This window comes from Hirundo rustica, chromosome 1 (assembly GCF_015227805.2).
Source record: "Hirundo rustica isolate bHirRus1 chromosome 1, bHirRus1.pri.v3, whole genome shotgun sequence".
NCBI lineage: Eukaryota > Metazoa > Chordata > Aves > Passeriformes > Hirundinidae > Hirundo > Hirundo rustica.
This window is the reverse complement of record NC_053450.1, coordinates 155442944-155460573: the sequence shown is the minus strand read 5'-3', so window position 1 is coordinate 155460573 and position 17630 is coordinate 155442944. Positions and strand designations below refer to the sequence as shown.

The 17630-nt window shown below is 54.2% G+C and overlaps 1 protein-coding gene across 6 annotated transcripts in view; it reads right to left on the bottom strand.

Moving 5' to 3' along the window:
• MAP4 (microtubule associated protein 4) overlaps positions 1-17630 on the bottom strand; it is a 159692-nt gene that overhangs the window by 11669 nt on the left and 130393 nt on the right. For 2 of the 6 annotated variants that reach the window (XM_040064439.2, XM_040064491.2), the window contains 7 exons: positions 14061-14161; positions 13002-13214; positions 11295-11472; positions 7446-7505; positions 6598-6920; positions 2799-2924; positions 825-917 (listed from right to left, as the gene is read on the bottom strand). In XM_040064439.2, coding sequence (XP_039920373.1) covers positions 825-917; positions 2799-2924; positions 6598-6920; positions 7446-7505; positions 11295-11472; positions 13002-13214; positions 14061-14161 — 1094 coding nt within the window. The remainder of the gene's footprint in view (positions 1-824; positions 918-2798; positions 2925-6597; positions 6921-7445; positions 7506-11294; positions 11473-13001; positions 13215-14060; positions 14162-17630) is intronic. The other 4 variants (XM_058421114.1, XM_058421119.1, XM_058421112.1 and 1 more) reach the window with 3 other exon arrangements.

Sequence of the window (17630 nt, the reverse complement as noted above, 5' to 3'; positions counted from 1 at the left end):
TCACCAGATGTGACATCACTGCTCGGGAACCCGGGATATTTAAACACCTCTGGAAAAAACTTCCTCAGGCTTCCAAGTCCTTCAGTCTGTTTGGAACCACCCAAATCTGCATTCCTGGTCCTGTCCTGTGCCAAGAGCCCAGCCCAGCTTTGTCAGGGCAGCACAGATGAAATGAATTGGTGCCCCCAGACCATGCTCATGCTCTCCCAGGCTGTAGGGCCTGCACAGTTAACCTGGGTTGCCTGGGAGACACTTGGAGCACCCCACACCCCAAACCAAGCCGCAGACACCACCAGATTAACTTTCTATTTTAATAAGCTCAGCCCTGCTGCCAGAGACACCAGCAGCCTTTAAATTTAGAAATTAATCACAGCTCAAAGGTTAAGTCCCGGAGTCTTTGCCTGCTCCAAGGTCCCTTTTATGAAACAAGGAGCGAATGAGCCTGGCTCCAGCCAGCCCCATGAGCCAGGGGAGGGTCACAGGCACTTCTGCTCTGGGAAATCCAGGTTCCAGGGGAGGTCAAGCAGTGAGGAGGTGTCCAGGGAACTCCCAGTGAGTTCAGCCCCAGGATCCCCACCCCAGTTTGGCCAGGGCCAGCCCAGAAAGCAGCAACAGCCCAGGTGTAGCTGTGCACTGAAACAAAACACACAGGCTCAGCCTGGCAGAGAGAAAATGCAATAATCCTCCAGGCTGAGCTGCCTCCAGGAGCCCCGGGGCTCTGCCACAGCCCCTGCCTCCAGCAGAGCATTCCTGAGGCTGACACACCCGACACAGCACCAGAGAAGGAGTTGGCAGACAGACAGCTCGCCCAGACCCATACTTACATTCCCACCTCCAGGGACATGCTTAATATTGTCCTTGGAACCACACTTGGACTGAACATGGCTGTAGTTCGCTTTTTTGGAGACTATCTGGACCTGGAACGTTACAGAACGGAAAACAACACAAGGGAAGAGGACTGGTTAGAGTTGTCATCCGGCTGAGGGGGCTCCTGGAGCAACAGGGACCGTGTGGGACTCGAGCCAGTGCCGGGGGAAACCACCGAGGAGGAGAGTGAGAGAAAGTGAAGGACACGAGGAGGCTGCACAGACAGTGTTAGTGCCAGGCTGGGAGCACGGGAGAACGAGCCCAGGGAGCCTGCCAGCCCTGGGGTGGGATGGGGTAATGGGGCAATGGGGGAATGGGATAATGGGATGGGGTGGGATGGCATCCGTGGGATGGGATAATGGCATGGAATGATGGGATGGGATGAATGGGATGGGATTGCCCACAGCCCTGGAAACCTCCCTGGAGCAGGAGAGCCAGCCCAGAGGGGTGGGATAATGGGATGGGATGATGGGATGGGATGGATGGGATGGGACTGCCCACAGCCCTGGAAACCTCCCTGGAGCAGGAGAGCCAGCCCAGAGGGGTGGGATAATGGGATGGGATGATGGGATGGGATGGGACTGCCCACAGCCCTGGAAACCTCCCTGGAGCAGGAGAGCCAGCCCAGAGGGGTGGGATAATGGGATGGGATGATGGGATGGGATGGATGGGATGGGACTGCCCACAGCCCTGGAAACCTCCCTGGAGCAGGAGAGCCAGCCCAGAGGGATGGGATGGGACTCTCCATGCCCCAAGAAGGTTTCCAGTGACAGCTGCCCCAGAGCAGGGAGAGCCAGCCCTCGGAGCAGCCATTCCCAGCACGCTGTGAGCTGCTCCATGCCCACAGCTGGACTGGCTCCAGCCCTGGATAATGTCCCTCCAAACCCCCGGGCAGTAAAGCTGGGCTTGAGAAACATTTTTCTGTTGGAGGTGGTAATTCAGTGGAATGATCTCAGATGAGTCTTAGGTTAATGACTCAGATTTAAGGGTGTGAGAATGTGGTTGGTGGTGGCTTGGCAGTGCTGGGGGATGTTTGGACTCCATGATCTCAGAGGGCTTCTCCAGCCTCAATGATTCTGCGATTTTTAAATACAAGAGGAGTGGTTTAGGTGAGCTCTGCTCACAGCAGGGGCTGGGTTAGACACCAGTGTTTACAAGGGTTAGTTACAACACAGCTTTAGTCTGGAGTTATTTACCACAGCACAAGCGGGCCCCAGCTGGATCCTGGTTTTACAGGAGGTGACAAACCTGGAGCACAGCAGGGATCACCCAACACTCTCACTTGGGCAGGTCCCCAGAGCTCCTCAGCCAGCTCAGAAAGGCTGCATTCAGGGAACAGCAGCTCTGGGAATGTACCCGTGCTGTGGAGTGTGGGGTGGTTCACTGACTCCCTAGAGGTACAGATCCTGCTCATTCCTGCCTGATAATATCAGAATTAAACTCTGGCACTCCCACCTCACGGCATCCACTTGTACTTTGGAGTAACCCAGTGGTGATGGACTAAGGCTTGGAGTTACAGAGTTTTGGTACAACTGGGAATATTGCAGGAAAGATGTGAATTCCTTCATATTCTGCCGTCCTAAAAGAAGCAGCTGTGAACTCAACCTCTCTGCCTCGTTACAAACTGGTTCTGTGTGTGAAGGACTGGGTTTAAGGGGAAGCCTCTGGCTCAAAGCTAAGCCTGTATCACCCTGGAAGTGAAACGGGAGGACTCTGCTCTGCAAACCTTTCCAGCAGGAGTGGAGAAGGTCCCTCCCTGGAGGAGTTTCCCTGGGAACATCTCAGGGTGCACAGGAGAGAACGGGAAGTGTCTGTGCGAGGAACAGTGCCACTGACAGGAGAGAGCAGGACAGCTGGAGAGGAGGGACAGTGACTCGAGATGGAAACGTTTTCCTTCATGTCCCCCAGAGAGAAGCGTGAAAGGAACTCACTTTCCCATTGGGCTGTTTGGGGACCCCCTCTTTTGCTGCGGCTGCTTTAGGAGCCACTTTAGTGCCCGCGCTGGGCTCAGACCTGGGCGCGGCGGCGGCTGGCTCTGGCCTTTTCTCTACTTTCCCCTGGATGGAGACAAAGGGATGATTTCAACCAGCAAAAGCAGCAGTGTGGGCACTGGCAACACGGATAAACCTGGTGCAGCAGCTGACCCAGGAGAACTCCTTGCATGCTCTAATTCCCGGGCCAAGGATAATCCTGTGCCCAGGAACGGTGACACCAAGGGTGGGAGCATCGCCCAGCCCCGGGTGCCGGGCACCCTGGGGACACAGAGCAAGGATTCAGTTCTCAAAAAGCTCCTTCCTCGGGATCCAAGAGACCCCAAGACACTGATCCTGCCAAAAAAATCCAACCAAATCCCTGGGGAACGCAACAGCAGGACCAGCTCCTTCACGAGGAGGACGTGGTGCAGATCTGCGAGGAAAAGACACCCAGGGCTGGTGTGGGGTTCTGAGAGCTCTGCTGGACACACAGCCCGAGCTGCCGGCTCAGATCCCCACCCAGCCACGCTGCACTCAGCCTTGGAGCTCAACAGCTCATTTCGTTTTTATCTACCAAAAGGCAGCTGCACCCAGAGGGTCCAGCTGAGCAGAAAACGGAGGGTAAATTCACAAATTTCACAAAAATTCAGCAACTACCTGAGAATATCCATTGTTTTGCTAGTTTAGATGCAGGGAAGTGCAGCAGAACCTGCATTTTGGGGGAGGCTCAGCATGTATCTTGTATTCCACTAAGCAACGAACAAAAAAATCCCCCAACACTACAACATTCTCTAAAAACAGCTCAGTGTAAATAAAGCGACAAAAAGGACAATTTGCTTAACAAGGCAATTGTTAGGATTTAATAACTCCATGAAAATATTTGGAAAATTAAGGCCAGTGCAATTAAATGCAAGCTGCAGTCCCTTGAGCTGACACAACGAGGGCTGTGCTGCGCTGCTGCACAGGCAGGACACCGCTGACTCTGAGGATAAATCCATGCTGTATCGACGCTGTCTGGGACACACAGCACCCAGCCAGGAGTGCCCTTGACTTTAATGTGCCTGAGAGCAGATTAAGGCTCCCAGCATGGAACGTGCTCCCTTGGCAGCAGATGAAAAGTTCTGGGCCGGGTTATTCAGCACCAAAGAGAAGTGGAAAGATCTGTGTCCCGCTGCGGGGCAAAGTCACGGCCCTGCTGCTGACACACGTGGCCAGGCCCAGGCTGCGCTTATACAACAGCTGATCGAGGCTCTGTGGCTCTGCACAGCCACGCTGTCTAGTGCTCAGCTTTATCCTTTTCCATGGGAGATGCTGATGGTGGAAGTGCCATCTAAGAGCACTAAGAGGCAGTGAGAGCCCCAAGTTTTATCTTTGGTAGTGGTTTTTCAGCACTCCCCTCTCCTCATGGCCATCGTGGGTAGTCCCAAAAGACTCACTGCATGCCAGCTTTGGGCCTGCCAGGTTGGGCATGGGAAAGGTGCTGTGGAACTTGCTCCTGAATCCAGATTTCCCTCAGCCTAGTGCACTATTCTACCTTCTGTATCACTCAGCAGACTCAGTGCCTTGACTCAAAGGCAAAGGGCTGGAATATAGACAAGATTCTGAGCCTCCCACACGGTGTTTCTGTGCCAGGCCCTACGGCAGGAGAGGAGCTCTGGATTCCTGCAGGTGTTCAGGGAGCAGAGCTGGCTTTGGGGTGCATCCCGCCCCGTGCCCAAGCAGGAACCCAGCCAGGAGCCCTGCAGAGCGTGCTGAGAGAGCAGTGAGGACACAGCCACGCAGCCCCACAGAGCCCCGCAGAGCCCCACGGAGCCCCAAAGAGCCCTATAGAGCCCCACACAGCCCCACAGAGCCCCACGGAGCCCCAAAGAGCCCTACAGAGCCCCACAGAGCCCCACGGAACCCCATAGAGCCCTAGAGAGCCCCACAGAGCCCCAAAGAGCCCCACAGAGCCCTGCAGAGCTCCACAGAGCCCCACAGAGCCCTAGAGAGCCCCACAGAGCCCCACGGAACCCCATAGAGCCCTAGAGAGCCCCACAGAGCCCCAAAGAGCCCTACAGAGCCCTGCAGAGCCCCACAGAGCCCTAGAGAGCCCCACAGAGCCCTATAGAGCCCCACAGAGCCCCACAGAGCCCCAAAGAGCCCCACAGAGCCCTGCAGAGCCCCAAAGAGCCCTATAGAGCCCCACAGAGCCCCACGGAACCCCATAGAGCCCTAGAGAGCCCCACAGAGCCCCAAAGAGCCCTATAGAGCCCCACACAGCCCCACGGAACCCCATAGAGCCCTAGAGAGCCCCACAGAGCCCCAAAGAGCCCTGCACCACAGGGAGCAGAGCTCAGCTTCCCTCCCCCAGACACCCCACACAGAGTAGAGCCCATCTTCCCACACCAGGATGCCCCACACGGAGCAGAGCTCACCATGCCCCACACAGAGTTCACCTTCCCTCCCCCAGACACCCCTCACGGAGCAGAGCCCACCTTTCCTTCTCTGAATGCCCCTCATGGAGCAGAGCCCACCTTCCTTTCACTGGATACCCCTCAAGGAGCAGAGCACACCTTTCCTTCCCTGGATACCCCTCACAGAGCAGAGCCCACCTTTCCTTCCCTGGATACCCCTCACGGAGCAGAGCCCACCTTTCCTTCCCTGAATGCTCCTCACGGAGCAGAGCCCACCTTTCCTTCCCTGAATGCCCCTCATGGAGTAGAGCCCACCTTCCTTTCACTGGATACCCCTCAAGGAGCAGAGCCCACCTTTCCTTCCCTGGATACCCCTCACGGAGCAGAGCCCACCTTTCCTTCCCTGGATACCCCTCACGAAGCAGAGCTCACCTTCCCTGCCCTCGACACCCCTCATGGAGCAGAGCTCATCTTGCCCCTCACAGAGTAGAGCCCACCTTCCCTCTCTCACACACCCCTCATGGTTCTCTCCCTCACACACCCCTCACGGAGCAGAGCTCACCTTCCCTCTCTCACACACCCCTCACGGAGCAGAGCCCTATAGAGCCCCTTCCCTCCCTCACACACCCCTCATGGTTCTCTCCCTCACACACCCCTCATGAAGCAGAGCCCACCTTCCCTCCCTCACACACCCCTCATGGTTCTCTCCCTCACACACCCCTCACGGAGCAGAACCCACCTTCCCTCCTTCACACACCCCTCACGGAGCAGAGCCCACCTTCCCTCCTTCACACCCCTCATGGAGCAGAGCTCACCTTCCCTCCCTCACATACCCCTCACAGAGCAGAACCCACCTTCCCTCCCTCACACACCCCTCATGAAGCAGAACCCACCTTCCCTCCTTCACACACCCCTCACGGAGCAGAACTCACCTTCCCTCCCTCACATACCCCTCACAGAGCAGAGCCCACCTTCCTTCCCTCACACACCCCTCACGGTTCTCTCCCTCACACACCCCTCATGGAGCAGAACCCACCTTCCCTCCTTCACACACCCCTCATGGTTCTCTCCCTCACACACCCCTCACAGAGCAGAGCCCACCTTCCCTCCCTCACACACCCCTCACGGAGCAGAGCCCACCTTCCCTCCCTCACACACCCCTCATGGAGCAGAGCCCACCTTCCCTCCCTCACACAGCCCTCACAGAGCAGAGCCCACCTTCCCTCCCTCACACACCCCTCACGGAGCAGAGCTCACCTTCCCTCCCTCACACACCCCTCACGGAGCAGAGCTCACCTTCCCTCCCTCACACACCCCTCATGGTTCTCTCCCTCACACACCCCTCACGGAGCAGAACCCACCTTCCCTCCCCCGGGCTGGTGCTTGATGTTGTCGGTGGAGCCGATCTTGGAGCGCACGTTCTTCAGGTCGGGGTTGGAGGCGCTGCTGGCCGGGCGCGGCGCTCTGGTGGCGGTGCTGCTTTTGCTGCTGGCCTTGGCCGTGGTTTTCTTGGCGTCCGCCGACACCGTGGAGGCCGTGGCGGCTTTGGGGGGAGCGGTTTTGGGCTTGGGCCGGCTGGCGGCCGCCCCCGACACGCTGGGAGCGCTGGAGGCCGCGGTGGAAGGAGTGGTGGCACTGCTCTTGGTGGTACTGCCAGGAGCGCTCTTGGGGCGGCTGGGATCCGCTGTGGGATGGCAGGGAATGTGGGAGGGAAGGGGGAAAACAGGGCTCAGGGCCTGTTCCACAAACTGCCTCAGCCACACAACCCCAGCACGGGCCGGGACCTTAAAGATCACCTCAATGCACCCCTGCCAAGGCAGGGACGCCTTCCACCGTGCCAGGGTGCTCCAAACCCTGCCCAGCCTGGCCTGGGACACCGCCATTCCCAGAGGTGTACAGGGAACCCCTTAATGACCCCAGCCCCAGAGAAAGGGGACTTGATTCAGACTGAGGAAACAGCCCCAAGCTGCTGGATACTGGGTAAATTCCTTCCCGAAAGGCCTCTCCAGCCCTGGCACAGCTGCCCAGGGCAGGGGTGGTGTCCCCATTGCTGGAGGGATTTAAAAACCCCGTGGATGTGGCACTTGGGGACATGGTTGGGGTAGCCTTGGCAGCGCTGGGGGCTGGGTGGGCTCGATGGTCCTGCAGGGTTTTCCCAGGAAGGGTTCATTTCTGTGAATCCACGGTGAGATGGAAAGGGAGCAGTTACCTGAGGGAGACTTCGCAAGGGTTTTCTTGACATCTGCCGACTTCGCGTCCGTCTTGATCGCTGCCAACACAAACACAGCGGTCAGGGGAGGATCCCTGCAGCATCCAGGCATGGAATCAGCCCAGGGATTAACTGTTCCGTGTGAGCACCTGCCTGGGAGCTCCTGCTGGCACCAAAACCCCCTCAGATTTGGCAACTCATGTCAAAGGATCCCCATTTGGTGACAGCACACACCTGGGATGGGTTGTATTTTTGTTTCTCCTCACATTAACTTCCTGAATCTTGACAGCACTCACTGGGAGTATTTTAATCCTCCCTCACCTTAAAACCCCAACCAAGTGAGAAAAAACCTACCCCAAAACCTTTCCTTCCTTTGAAAAGTAACAAAAGCAGCCCCACATTTGCCCTTGCCCAACCTTGCTCTCATTGCCAGGCCAGTCCTACCCTGTGCCAGTTTTCTTGTACAGGAGTTACTGCACATATTTTGGCTCCTGTTTTAATTGTATAAACCCAAAAATCAATCCCTAAACTGAGCTGCCTTTGGGCAAAGCCCAGCGATCATGACCTGATTACACTGCACAGAGGACACTCTACACCAGGGATGCAGCCACAATTCTCCGAGCAGGAGAAAACCAAACACCAAATTGATCAAGGCAAAAACCACGGACTGAGAAATAGAAATGGAACTTTACTCTAAGGAACTCTTTGAGCATGAAATCATGGGGTTTTGACTATCAGCAATGAGCAAGTTTGGGTAAAATCTGCTTCGTTTCAACAGCCAAAGGAAGGCAACGTAGAAAAAAAATAATAAGTGGAAAAGAACCAAGTAAGAAATTATGAAAACCCTCATTTTTTCATATTTAATATTCATTAAGTCCCAAATTTTTAGATACACTCCAGCAGCTGTCAGGGTCTTTTATGGAATATCAATACCAAAAAGACCAAGGGGAAGAGGCAGATAACTACAGGCCAAGTTAGTCTGGATCGTTCCACCCTGACTTTGCTAAAAGCATTCAATTAAACACCCCAGATAAGATTCCAGCTAATGAGGTGAAACCCATTTGGATAATTTAATAAGGCCTAAAGGATGGATACATAATTAATAGCAAACACTTCAAACAAGGGGCTGGCAAACGAACCTAAATTCATTCCTTGAGACCACAACTTTAATTGGGGAAACTGCACGGACAGAAGAGAGTTAGGTTTATGTAAAAGGCAAAGGAATATTATGTTACATTAATATACAGAGAGATGTTATGTCTGCTGGTGTCAGTGGGGAGCCAAATGCTGAACGCTTCTGTGGTGAAAACCCAGACAAAGCCCCTGGGACAATGGTCTGTGGTGACAGACTTTGATCTGTGCCTGATCTGAAGGGCTGAGCGTGGTCTTGTACAAACATTAAAGTCATTTCCACAGGGAAGGGGACAAAAACTAATGAACAAACAAAATTAAACATCAAAATATCAAGCCCTACACAACCCACAGTTCTCTTTTAGCAGAGAAAATGATTGACCTGAAAACACCTGAAAAAGTGAAACTACAGAATGTCAAACCTGGCCTTTACACACGTATTTCATGTGAGACAATGAAACTTGATGGCAGCTCAAGGCACTGAGAAAAACACGAGAAAAGCACCAGCAGCTGTCCTGGAAGAGCATCTTCACCCCAAACTTCTTCTCTGGCTCAACACTGTGTGGTGAGAAACTAAATTCATGGAATCGCTGTGGCTGGAAAAGCCCTGCAGGACCATCCAGTACAACCGTTCCCAGCACTGAGCACGTCCCCAGGTGTCACCTCCACGTGGCTCGGAAACCTCTGCGGGAATGGGGACTCCACCGCTGCCCTGTACAGCCCACTCCAACACCTGACCACCCTTCCCATGAGGAAATTCCCCAGTTCCCACCCTGAGGCCGTTCCCTCTCCTCCTGTCCCTGTTCCCTGCGAGCAGAGCCTGACCCCCCTGGCTGTCCCCTCCTCTAAAGGAGCTGATCAAAGCTGTGACCCCAAGAGCTCCAGGTGTCCCCACCCACATCCCACCCAAACCAAACCCTGAGCGCCGGGCACAAGGTGCCAGCCCCACCACTGGGACAGCCCATGGTGACAACTGGGGGCTGCTGGGCACTGCCTGCAGGCTCGAGCAGGGTCAGGGGGTGTTCTGGTGGGTGTGGGGGCTTTTTGGGAGAGCCCTCAGGGCCAGGGGCTGACCAGAGAGGAATTTGGGGAGCAAGATGGAAGGGTGCTGCACCATCAGCATGAAGCAGGGTTGCTTGTTCCCCACACTCCTGCGGCTCTCCACCAAAGGTGAAGGTTTTGGGAGCCCCCCAGAAGGAGGCTGGGACAGGGCTGGGCTGCTCTGAGGGTGCCATGGGCACAGCATTTCCCCCACCAGGGCCAGGTTCTGAGCGGTGGGAGCTGTGACCTCTCGAGGTTCTGGCTCTTATGGGAGGTCTGACAGCTCCTACTGGGCTCTCTTGTGGTTCCCACCAGAGGAAGCCGCTTGTGGCTCCCTTGAGGCCCCAGGGCACCATCCACGCTCTGTCCCACCCCTGCTCCCACCTGACCCAGAACAGGACCCCCTGCTCTTCCCCTTCCTGCCTTCTCTGTGCCTTTCCAGGTGCAGACATGCAGTCTCTCCCTCCAGCTGACCTCATCCTCCCTCACCCGCAGGGCTCTGCTCTGGCAGGGTCCCACCACGTCCCTGGTGCCACAGCCTCTTCCTCTGCTCATCCTGCCTCTTGGAACAACCTCCCTGCAGCTCTGCATCGCTGCCTCCGTCTCTTTTCACACGGCAGCAGCAAAACACTCCTTTGTTCGTGGCTCAGTTTGGGCAGGAGGAATGAACCCAACTCATTAGAACAGATCCTGCATTCCCGGGCTCCGGTTTGCCTCCAAGACCACACAAAATGAGTTTTAGCAGGATGCCCACGGGATCAGACAGGATACGCGGCTCTCGGAATGTGCAACACCTTCTCTACACTTGATTAATTAGATTTTCCCCCAGAGCAAAAGTCTGGGATGTCCATCAGGACAAATCCATCCCAACACACCTAAAACACTGCAATTCTTTTGGGAAAGCTGGGATATGAATCCATGCTTTGGGATTCAAACCAATCTGTGTCATTTTACACATTTATTGACTCATTTTTTCCCACTGAGGCCCAGTCATCTGAAAAGACTTGAGATAAAACTATAATTTTATCTGCTGCTAAATCTCTCGAGCTCCATTAAAAGGAGTGAGAACAGCATTAGTTTACCTAAAACACTGCTCAGGTTTCCTGCTGAACTCATGGGAAGTTCCCTCTTTAGCAGCAGTACGAGTGGGACACAGTTTTGGGATGAAGCTGATGTCATTTCAGCTCCAAATTCTTCCTGCTCTACTAAAAACCCTCCACTTCTGCTCAATCCCTTTTGGATCTCACACACCAGTTCAGGTGTTTCAAGTCCTGCTCTGAAGATTTGCTTTCCCAAGCCTTCATTTAGAGTTTATTCTGCTCCTATGACAAAATACAGAGGGAATAGAATGCCCACTCTTAAATCAGGTGTGTCCAGCAATAGAATTAACCCTGGATCACACAGAGCTGATCCAGGTTCGCCCTGAAGGGAACCTGGAAGAGAAAGCCACGGAGAGAAAAGACATTTGAGCTGCTGTCAGAATCCAGACAACAACAGAGTGCCTTTTGACCCCTTCCAGGGGTGGGGACTCCACCACTGCCCTGGGCAGCCCTTCCCAGGAAGGAATGTGGAATATCCCTGCCGTCAGGGAGCTGTGGAGAGCCCCTGGTGCTGCTCAGACAGGAGCTTGCTGCTGCTGCAGGACAGATTCCCAAGGGAAAAGGGGGGAGCACTCACACGTCGGCCTCTTGGGAGGAGTGGCCGCCGTGGTTTTGGCAGCAGCCGCTGCCGTCACCGGCGACGGCGCCGTGGTCCGGGGAGCAGCAGAGGAGCTCCTGGAAGGAGTTTTAGGAGTGGTGGAGGTTGGAGGCTTGGAGAGGGAGGTTTTCTTCTCCGCGGGCTTCGCATCGGCGACCTGAAACGGAGCAGGCGGCGTCAGAACGGCCGGGACGTCGGCGGCAAAGCGCCGCGCTGGGCGCGAGGGGAGGTGCCAAAAAAGGCGGAAAGGAACAGAAATTGCTGGAATTCTGAAACACTTAATTAAGCCTGGCACTGCTGGAAGGTTATAATGCAATTAAAATATAATTAAGACGTGCAGAAGCGAGTGAGGGCGTGGAGGGCAGGACACGGAGCACGGACCCTGCGGAGGAGCAGGGCTGGCTCACCCACCCAGGGCTGGCTCAGCTTTGATGTGTGGAGGCCTCTCCAGCTGGGAAGGGGGTTTTGACTTCTGGATAAAAATGGAACCATCAGAACACCAGCAATGCTCCTGGGAGAGGTTCCCCATTCTCCAGGAGCAGGAATGCTTCCTAAGCTGGAATTTGTTAAAATATTGGGGACAGGAAAATCGGGTGTCCATGGAAAACTCTTTCCTGCTGTCCCTGGTCAGGCACTTGTTTGTCAGCAGCCTGATCTCCAAAGTATGAAAACAGTGAATTAAAGCATGGAAATAAATATTATTTTATCAAAACTGAATTCAGAATGATATAAAAACTTGAACCAAACCAAAGTCACCAGCTCCGAGAAGAGTGCAGATTCACACTTGGGCTTTCATTTGCCTTCTGTTATTTTTAATTAGCTCTAAAAGACACTCAAATGCAGTAATTTAAACTTAATACAGCAGGAGTGGTGATGTTCAGCCATCAGAGTAAGCTTCCGAAATAGATTTTGATGTTTCCTTTTAAACTTGAATTCCTCTGCTCTCTAAGATCACAAGTTAACACAGGGAACATTCAAGGGACATCTCCCCAAACACAGGGGGATTCCCTGCTTATCTGGAAGATGCAACACTGTCCATGAATCCTCTCTTTTGGGGAACTACAAACCTCCAACCTTTTCTAAGTGTTATCAGTCCTCTCTGTGCAGTTCTGCAGTGACCAGACATCATAAAATGACCACTGGTGGGAAACAGGGAGCGTTCACGTGGATTTGTTTTTCCTCAATATCCGTACCAAAGCTCTCCAGCCAGGTTTCCCGTGCTCCTGTGTGGATTCAGGAGTTGTATACAGAAGGAATTCCCGGCTGGGAGGGTGGGCAGGTCCTGGCACAGGTGCCCAGAGCAGCTGTGGCTGCCCCTGGATCTTTGGAAGTGTCCAAGGCCAGGCTGGATGGGGCTTGGAGCAGCCTGGGACAGGGGAAGGTGTCCCTGCCAGGACAGGGCTGGCATGGGATGGGCTTCAAGGGCCCTCCCAACCCAGTCTGGGATCCCTGATCCATGGCAGCTCATCAGGACAATCCCAGCACCACGCTCAGGTTTGATTCTCCTCTGTGGCGACACAGCTCAGTGCCGGGGACACCGTGCCATCCCTGGGAAGCTCCCAACGCCCTGAATCCCATTCCTGACCTCAGCCTAGCACGGGAATTCTGTTCTGCCTGTGGGTTGAGGGCTGGGAATGTCCCCTGTCAGCGAGCCCAGGGTGCTCCCCAGGGCCGGGCAGTTCTTACCTTTGGTTTAGTCTCTTTTGGAGTTAAGGTGGAGGGACGGGTGCTGCTGGTGCCGGGGCGTTTGGAAGTGCTGCCTGGAGCAGGACCTGCAGTTGGGCTCGTGGGCTTTTTGTTTGTGCCCGGGGTGGCCGAGCTCGGCCGCTTGGGGCTGGTGGTGGCCGAGGGCTTGGCTTTCGCCGCTGCCGCCTTGGGAGTGGAGGTGGACGCAGCAGGCTTTAGGGTTGGGCCAAAAAGCAAAATCCAGGATAAAACCAAAGAAATACAACAAAAAATAGCGCATTGTAAACCAAAACATTGAGCTGCAACAACAGAAAAGTGGTATTTTAAAGGAAACAAATAAATAATAATAATAATAATGATAATAATAATAATAATAATAATAATAATAATCAGCTTTCTGTTTTCTGAGCACAATGAAGACCGAAATGCAGCAGCCTCAGGGGCTGGGGGCGGTTCTGCCATTCAATTCCAAACCAAGGGGATTTATTTCAGCAGCATGGAAAGCACCAGAAGGAATGGCTGGTAAAGCTGGATTAGTAATTGGGTGCTCCTGGCATGCAGGGCTACGTGCAATCCACAGGCCGTGGCTTTCCAATTACGGGCACACGGGGATTGCGAGCTCCAAATCCCCAGCGGATCAGCTCCCGCGCTCACAGGGGCACGGCCCGGAGCGGAGAGAGCCCCTGGGGACACTCAGGGCACTCTGCTGGGTGCTGGCAGCTCCAAAGCTCCTGAGCAGGACTCAGAAACGCGCTGTGAACGACTCGCAGAGCATCGCCGAGCGCAGGTGGTGCTACGCCTTTACTACGTGTCTACTACTGCTGCAATCACCGACAGCAGCCAGGGAATCCACTGAAATGAAGTTTCCACACTTTTTATCAGAGACTGCCCCAGGCTGAGCCGTTGGCAGCTCCGAACTGGATGGGTTTGCTCCAGGGTAAGGGCTCACACGTGGCAGCTCAGAAAACAGAATTTGGGCTGGCACAGCTGAGGAAGCAGAAAGAAGCTGGCAAATGAAACCCATGGGAGCGGAGATGCCAAGCACGGAACAGCTCCTACCTTGGTCTTCTTCTCGGGGCTGGGAGGGAGCTCCTTGTTGGGAGGAGCTGTGATGTCGTTCCCACTCACGGCCTCGGCTGCTTTGGGCTCCTCTGGTTTGGCTGGGGGAAGGAAGGGAGATTTTTAAGTTTAAGCTTTTTTTTGTTTGTTTTTAAGGATGTATTTTTTTAGTTTACTGTTATCCAACACAGCAGCAGCGGGAGACAGAACTGACACAGCACAGGTTGGTGTTAGTGGAAAATTTCCTGAACCCCAGAATACCTGCAGGAAGAAAGATTTTTCCCTGCAACAGGACAGGTTCATCCAGATGCTGTTGGATTCTGATTTCTTGTATTATCCCAGCGGGAAAAGCCAGACAGAAGATGAAGGAAACTTGTGGTTTAATTTAAATAGCAAATCTTCTCATCTTTCAAGTTGTGACAATGAACTGTTGGAATGTTAATGGTGAAGTTCTGACCTCTTCCAGGTTTTACACTTACCCTGGAGTGGGGTTCTGTTCCCAACCATCCCTATTATTACAACTCTTCCTGCTCAACCTTTTTTCTGCCCACATCCACAGCAGGAGCCCTCTGAGCAGGGAGGATTCCCAGCAGCCGAAGGGAAAGGTCACACAGCTGACAGATCCCAGCCCTGCATCCAGCACCACAAGGACCTGGAGCTGCTGGAGAGATCTGGAGCAGGGCACAGAGCTGCTGCAGGGCTGGAGCCAGGCCGGGAGAGCTGGGAATGTTCCCCTGGAGAGGAGAAGGCTCCAGGGAGAGCTCCGAGCCCCTGGCAGGGCCTGAAGGGGCTCCAGGAGAGCTGCAGAGGGGCTGGGGACAAGGGCTGGAGGGACAGGACACAGGGAATGGCTTTAGCTGAAGGAAGGTACATTTGGATTGTTTATTTAGAGGAAATTCCTGGCTGGCAGGTTGGATAGGCCCTGGCACAGGTGCCCAGAGCAGCTGTGGCTGCCCCTGGATCCCTGGCAGTGCCCAAGGCCAGGTTGGACAGGGCTTGGAGCAGCCTGGGATAATGGAAGGTGTCCCTGCCATGGCAGGGGTGGGGTGGGATGATCCTTAATGCCTCTCTCCACCCAAACCATTCCAAGGTTCCCAGGAGAGCAGGAAGGTGGAGATCCCATTCCGGCAGAGGGGATCGCCCCGAGCTCTCGCTGGAGCTGTGTTACAGCACTGAGCTCAGATGCAGTGCCAGGAAGTGCCACTTTTCCCTGTGATTGTCCATTTTGGCCACTGTCACCCGAGCTGTGGCAGGGTGGGGACAGTGACCACACCCAGGCTGTTCTCTGAGGGGCAGGAGAGCAGCACCACCTCCTCTAAAACCCAGAACCCAAAGCAGTGTCCAGCCACAGCAGCACCAGCACCGCCCTCCAGCCCAACAAACCCCTCATTCAGGAGCAGATTTCCCCCGTTTTCTCCCCAAATCTCTGAAATCCCACCGCAGCCCTTGGTGCTGCTCAGCACCAGGGAACAAGCAAGCAGCAGCTTCCCTAAAAAATCGCTTCCAACCCCTCCTTCCCCACGGTGCAGCTGCACAACTGCACCGCCCTGGGCTCGTCTGAATTTCAGGCAGGATCCTGTGCCAACAGCTCAGCACAAATTCCTGCATCTCCCCTGTCATCTGGGGATTCAAATCCAGCGTGATCCGTGTTGGACGCTGCTTTTTATAACCCTGCAACAGATTGTGACAAGCCCAGGGTAACAATTCCAGCAGTAAACAGCCTGTTCTCCGCATCTTTTGGAAATCACTCTTTCTGTTCCTCGTTTTCCTGCTTGTCGGACTTGACAGGAGCGTCTCAGAGGACGGCTCAGCCCTGGTACAAGCCAGGAAAATAAAATCACCCCGTGCCTCCTGCCCACCAGAGTATGGGGTTGTTGTTATTTTTTTATGTTCTGACTCCAGGATAAGTTCAGGATAAGCCTTTTTTTTCCCCCTGAATTGGTTTGACCCCTTCCTTCCTGCAAATCTGGCTTTCCAGCTTTGCAGCACCAGGCTGAGCATCCTGGGCACATAAAAGAGGTTTGTGAAGGAAAAGCAGCAAAATGTAGAGGTTGAACACCTGGTTTAATGCAAAATTCTTAGGAATTGTGTCTGTTGACCTGGAAAACCCATTTTTATTGCAGCTGATCTGTGCTGGCTCCTCTCTACCTGATTCCTCCCCTGCATTTCAATAAACCTTTATCTTCTCCCTCCTTTCACCTGTCAGTTCCACCCACAGCAATGCCAGCAGCAGCAGTTGTCAGCAGTTCCCTCTCCTGAAAAACAACCTCCTGCCCATTCCCTTCTCCCAGGAACGGCTTCATTTGGATTCTCAAATATCCCTGACATCAAGGTGACTTCCCAGCTGGTGGAAGCTGCTGTCATTAATTATTTCAGCTAATTCAGCACCACCATTAAACCTCTGGCTGATGAGGGCTGGCAGCACCCACGCCATGAATCCCCAGGGATCAGGGAGCGCTTCTCAAATCCCACAACATCCAAAGGTTCAGGATCTGACCTCCAGCAGCTTCCAGGCTCCTGAACCAACGACAACATGAATTCCACGTTGCTTAATAGAAGGTGAATAAAAACCAGGACAGGACACAGGGAATGGCTTCCCAGTGCCAGAGGATGGATGGATATTGGGAAGGAATCCTCTCCTGTGAGAGTGGGGAGGGGCTGGGATGGAATTCGCAGAGCAGCTGTGGCTGCACCCCTGGAAGTGTCCAAGGCCAGGCTGGACAAGGCTTGGAGCAGCCTGGGATCCCTGTCCACGGCAGGGGTGGCACTGGATGGGTTTTAAGGTCCTTCCACCCCAAACCATTCCATGATGATGACATTACTATTATTATTATTAATAATAAATTAAATTAAACTTCAGGGGAACCAGGTGGAGAAGTTCCCAGCTTGAGGGGCCGTAATTCAGGCTCCATCTCTGACAGTCCTGCCCCATCCCCCAGGGATTACAGAAGGCCAGGTTTGGGGTTTAATATTCATTTGTCCTGTGCTCATCAGGACATTTGCTCTCATTCATGGTTTAATTACGAGGTTGTTCTCAGAGCAGAGAACTGGGACCATTTCCTGCTTAGAGGGAATATTCGGAAAAGCTGCCAAACCTTAATCAAATTTGTTCATTAGGCCGGGAGAATTATTTGGGAGACTTTTCAGTTTGCTTGCTCCCCCAAGCACAGCAAGAAGGCCCTGAATGAGGTTTGAAAGGCATTTTGTTGGAGCTGCCGTGCCCCGAGCCGGCTCCTCCGGCTGCTCGCGCTGCTGACTCAGCAGCACCGGGGAAAGGGGCTCCAAGGAGACAGGGCAGGACATTCCCAGCTGGCGGCCGACCCCTCCGAGGCACAGCCCAGCCATCAGGAGTGTTCTCTGCACTGCTCCTCTCTGTGATGGCAGCGTGTCCGTGCTCGGCCCCCTCCTCACCGTTCCCGACTCGCCGCACGTGTGTCTCACGCTGAAAATCACGCTTTGGGGGATGTCTCAAGAGCAACGACGCAAGAAATGATTCCTGTCACTGGTGGGGACCTGGCACAGGGTGCTCAGAGAAGCTGTGGCTGCCCCTGGATCCTCCAAGGCCAGGCT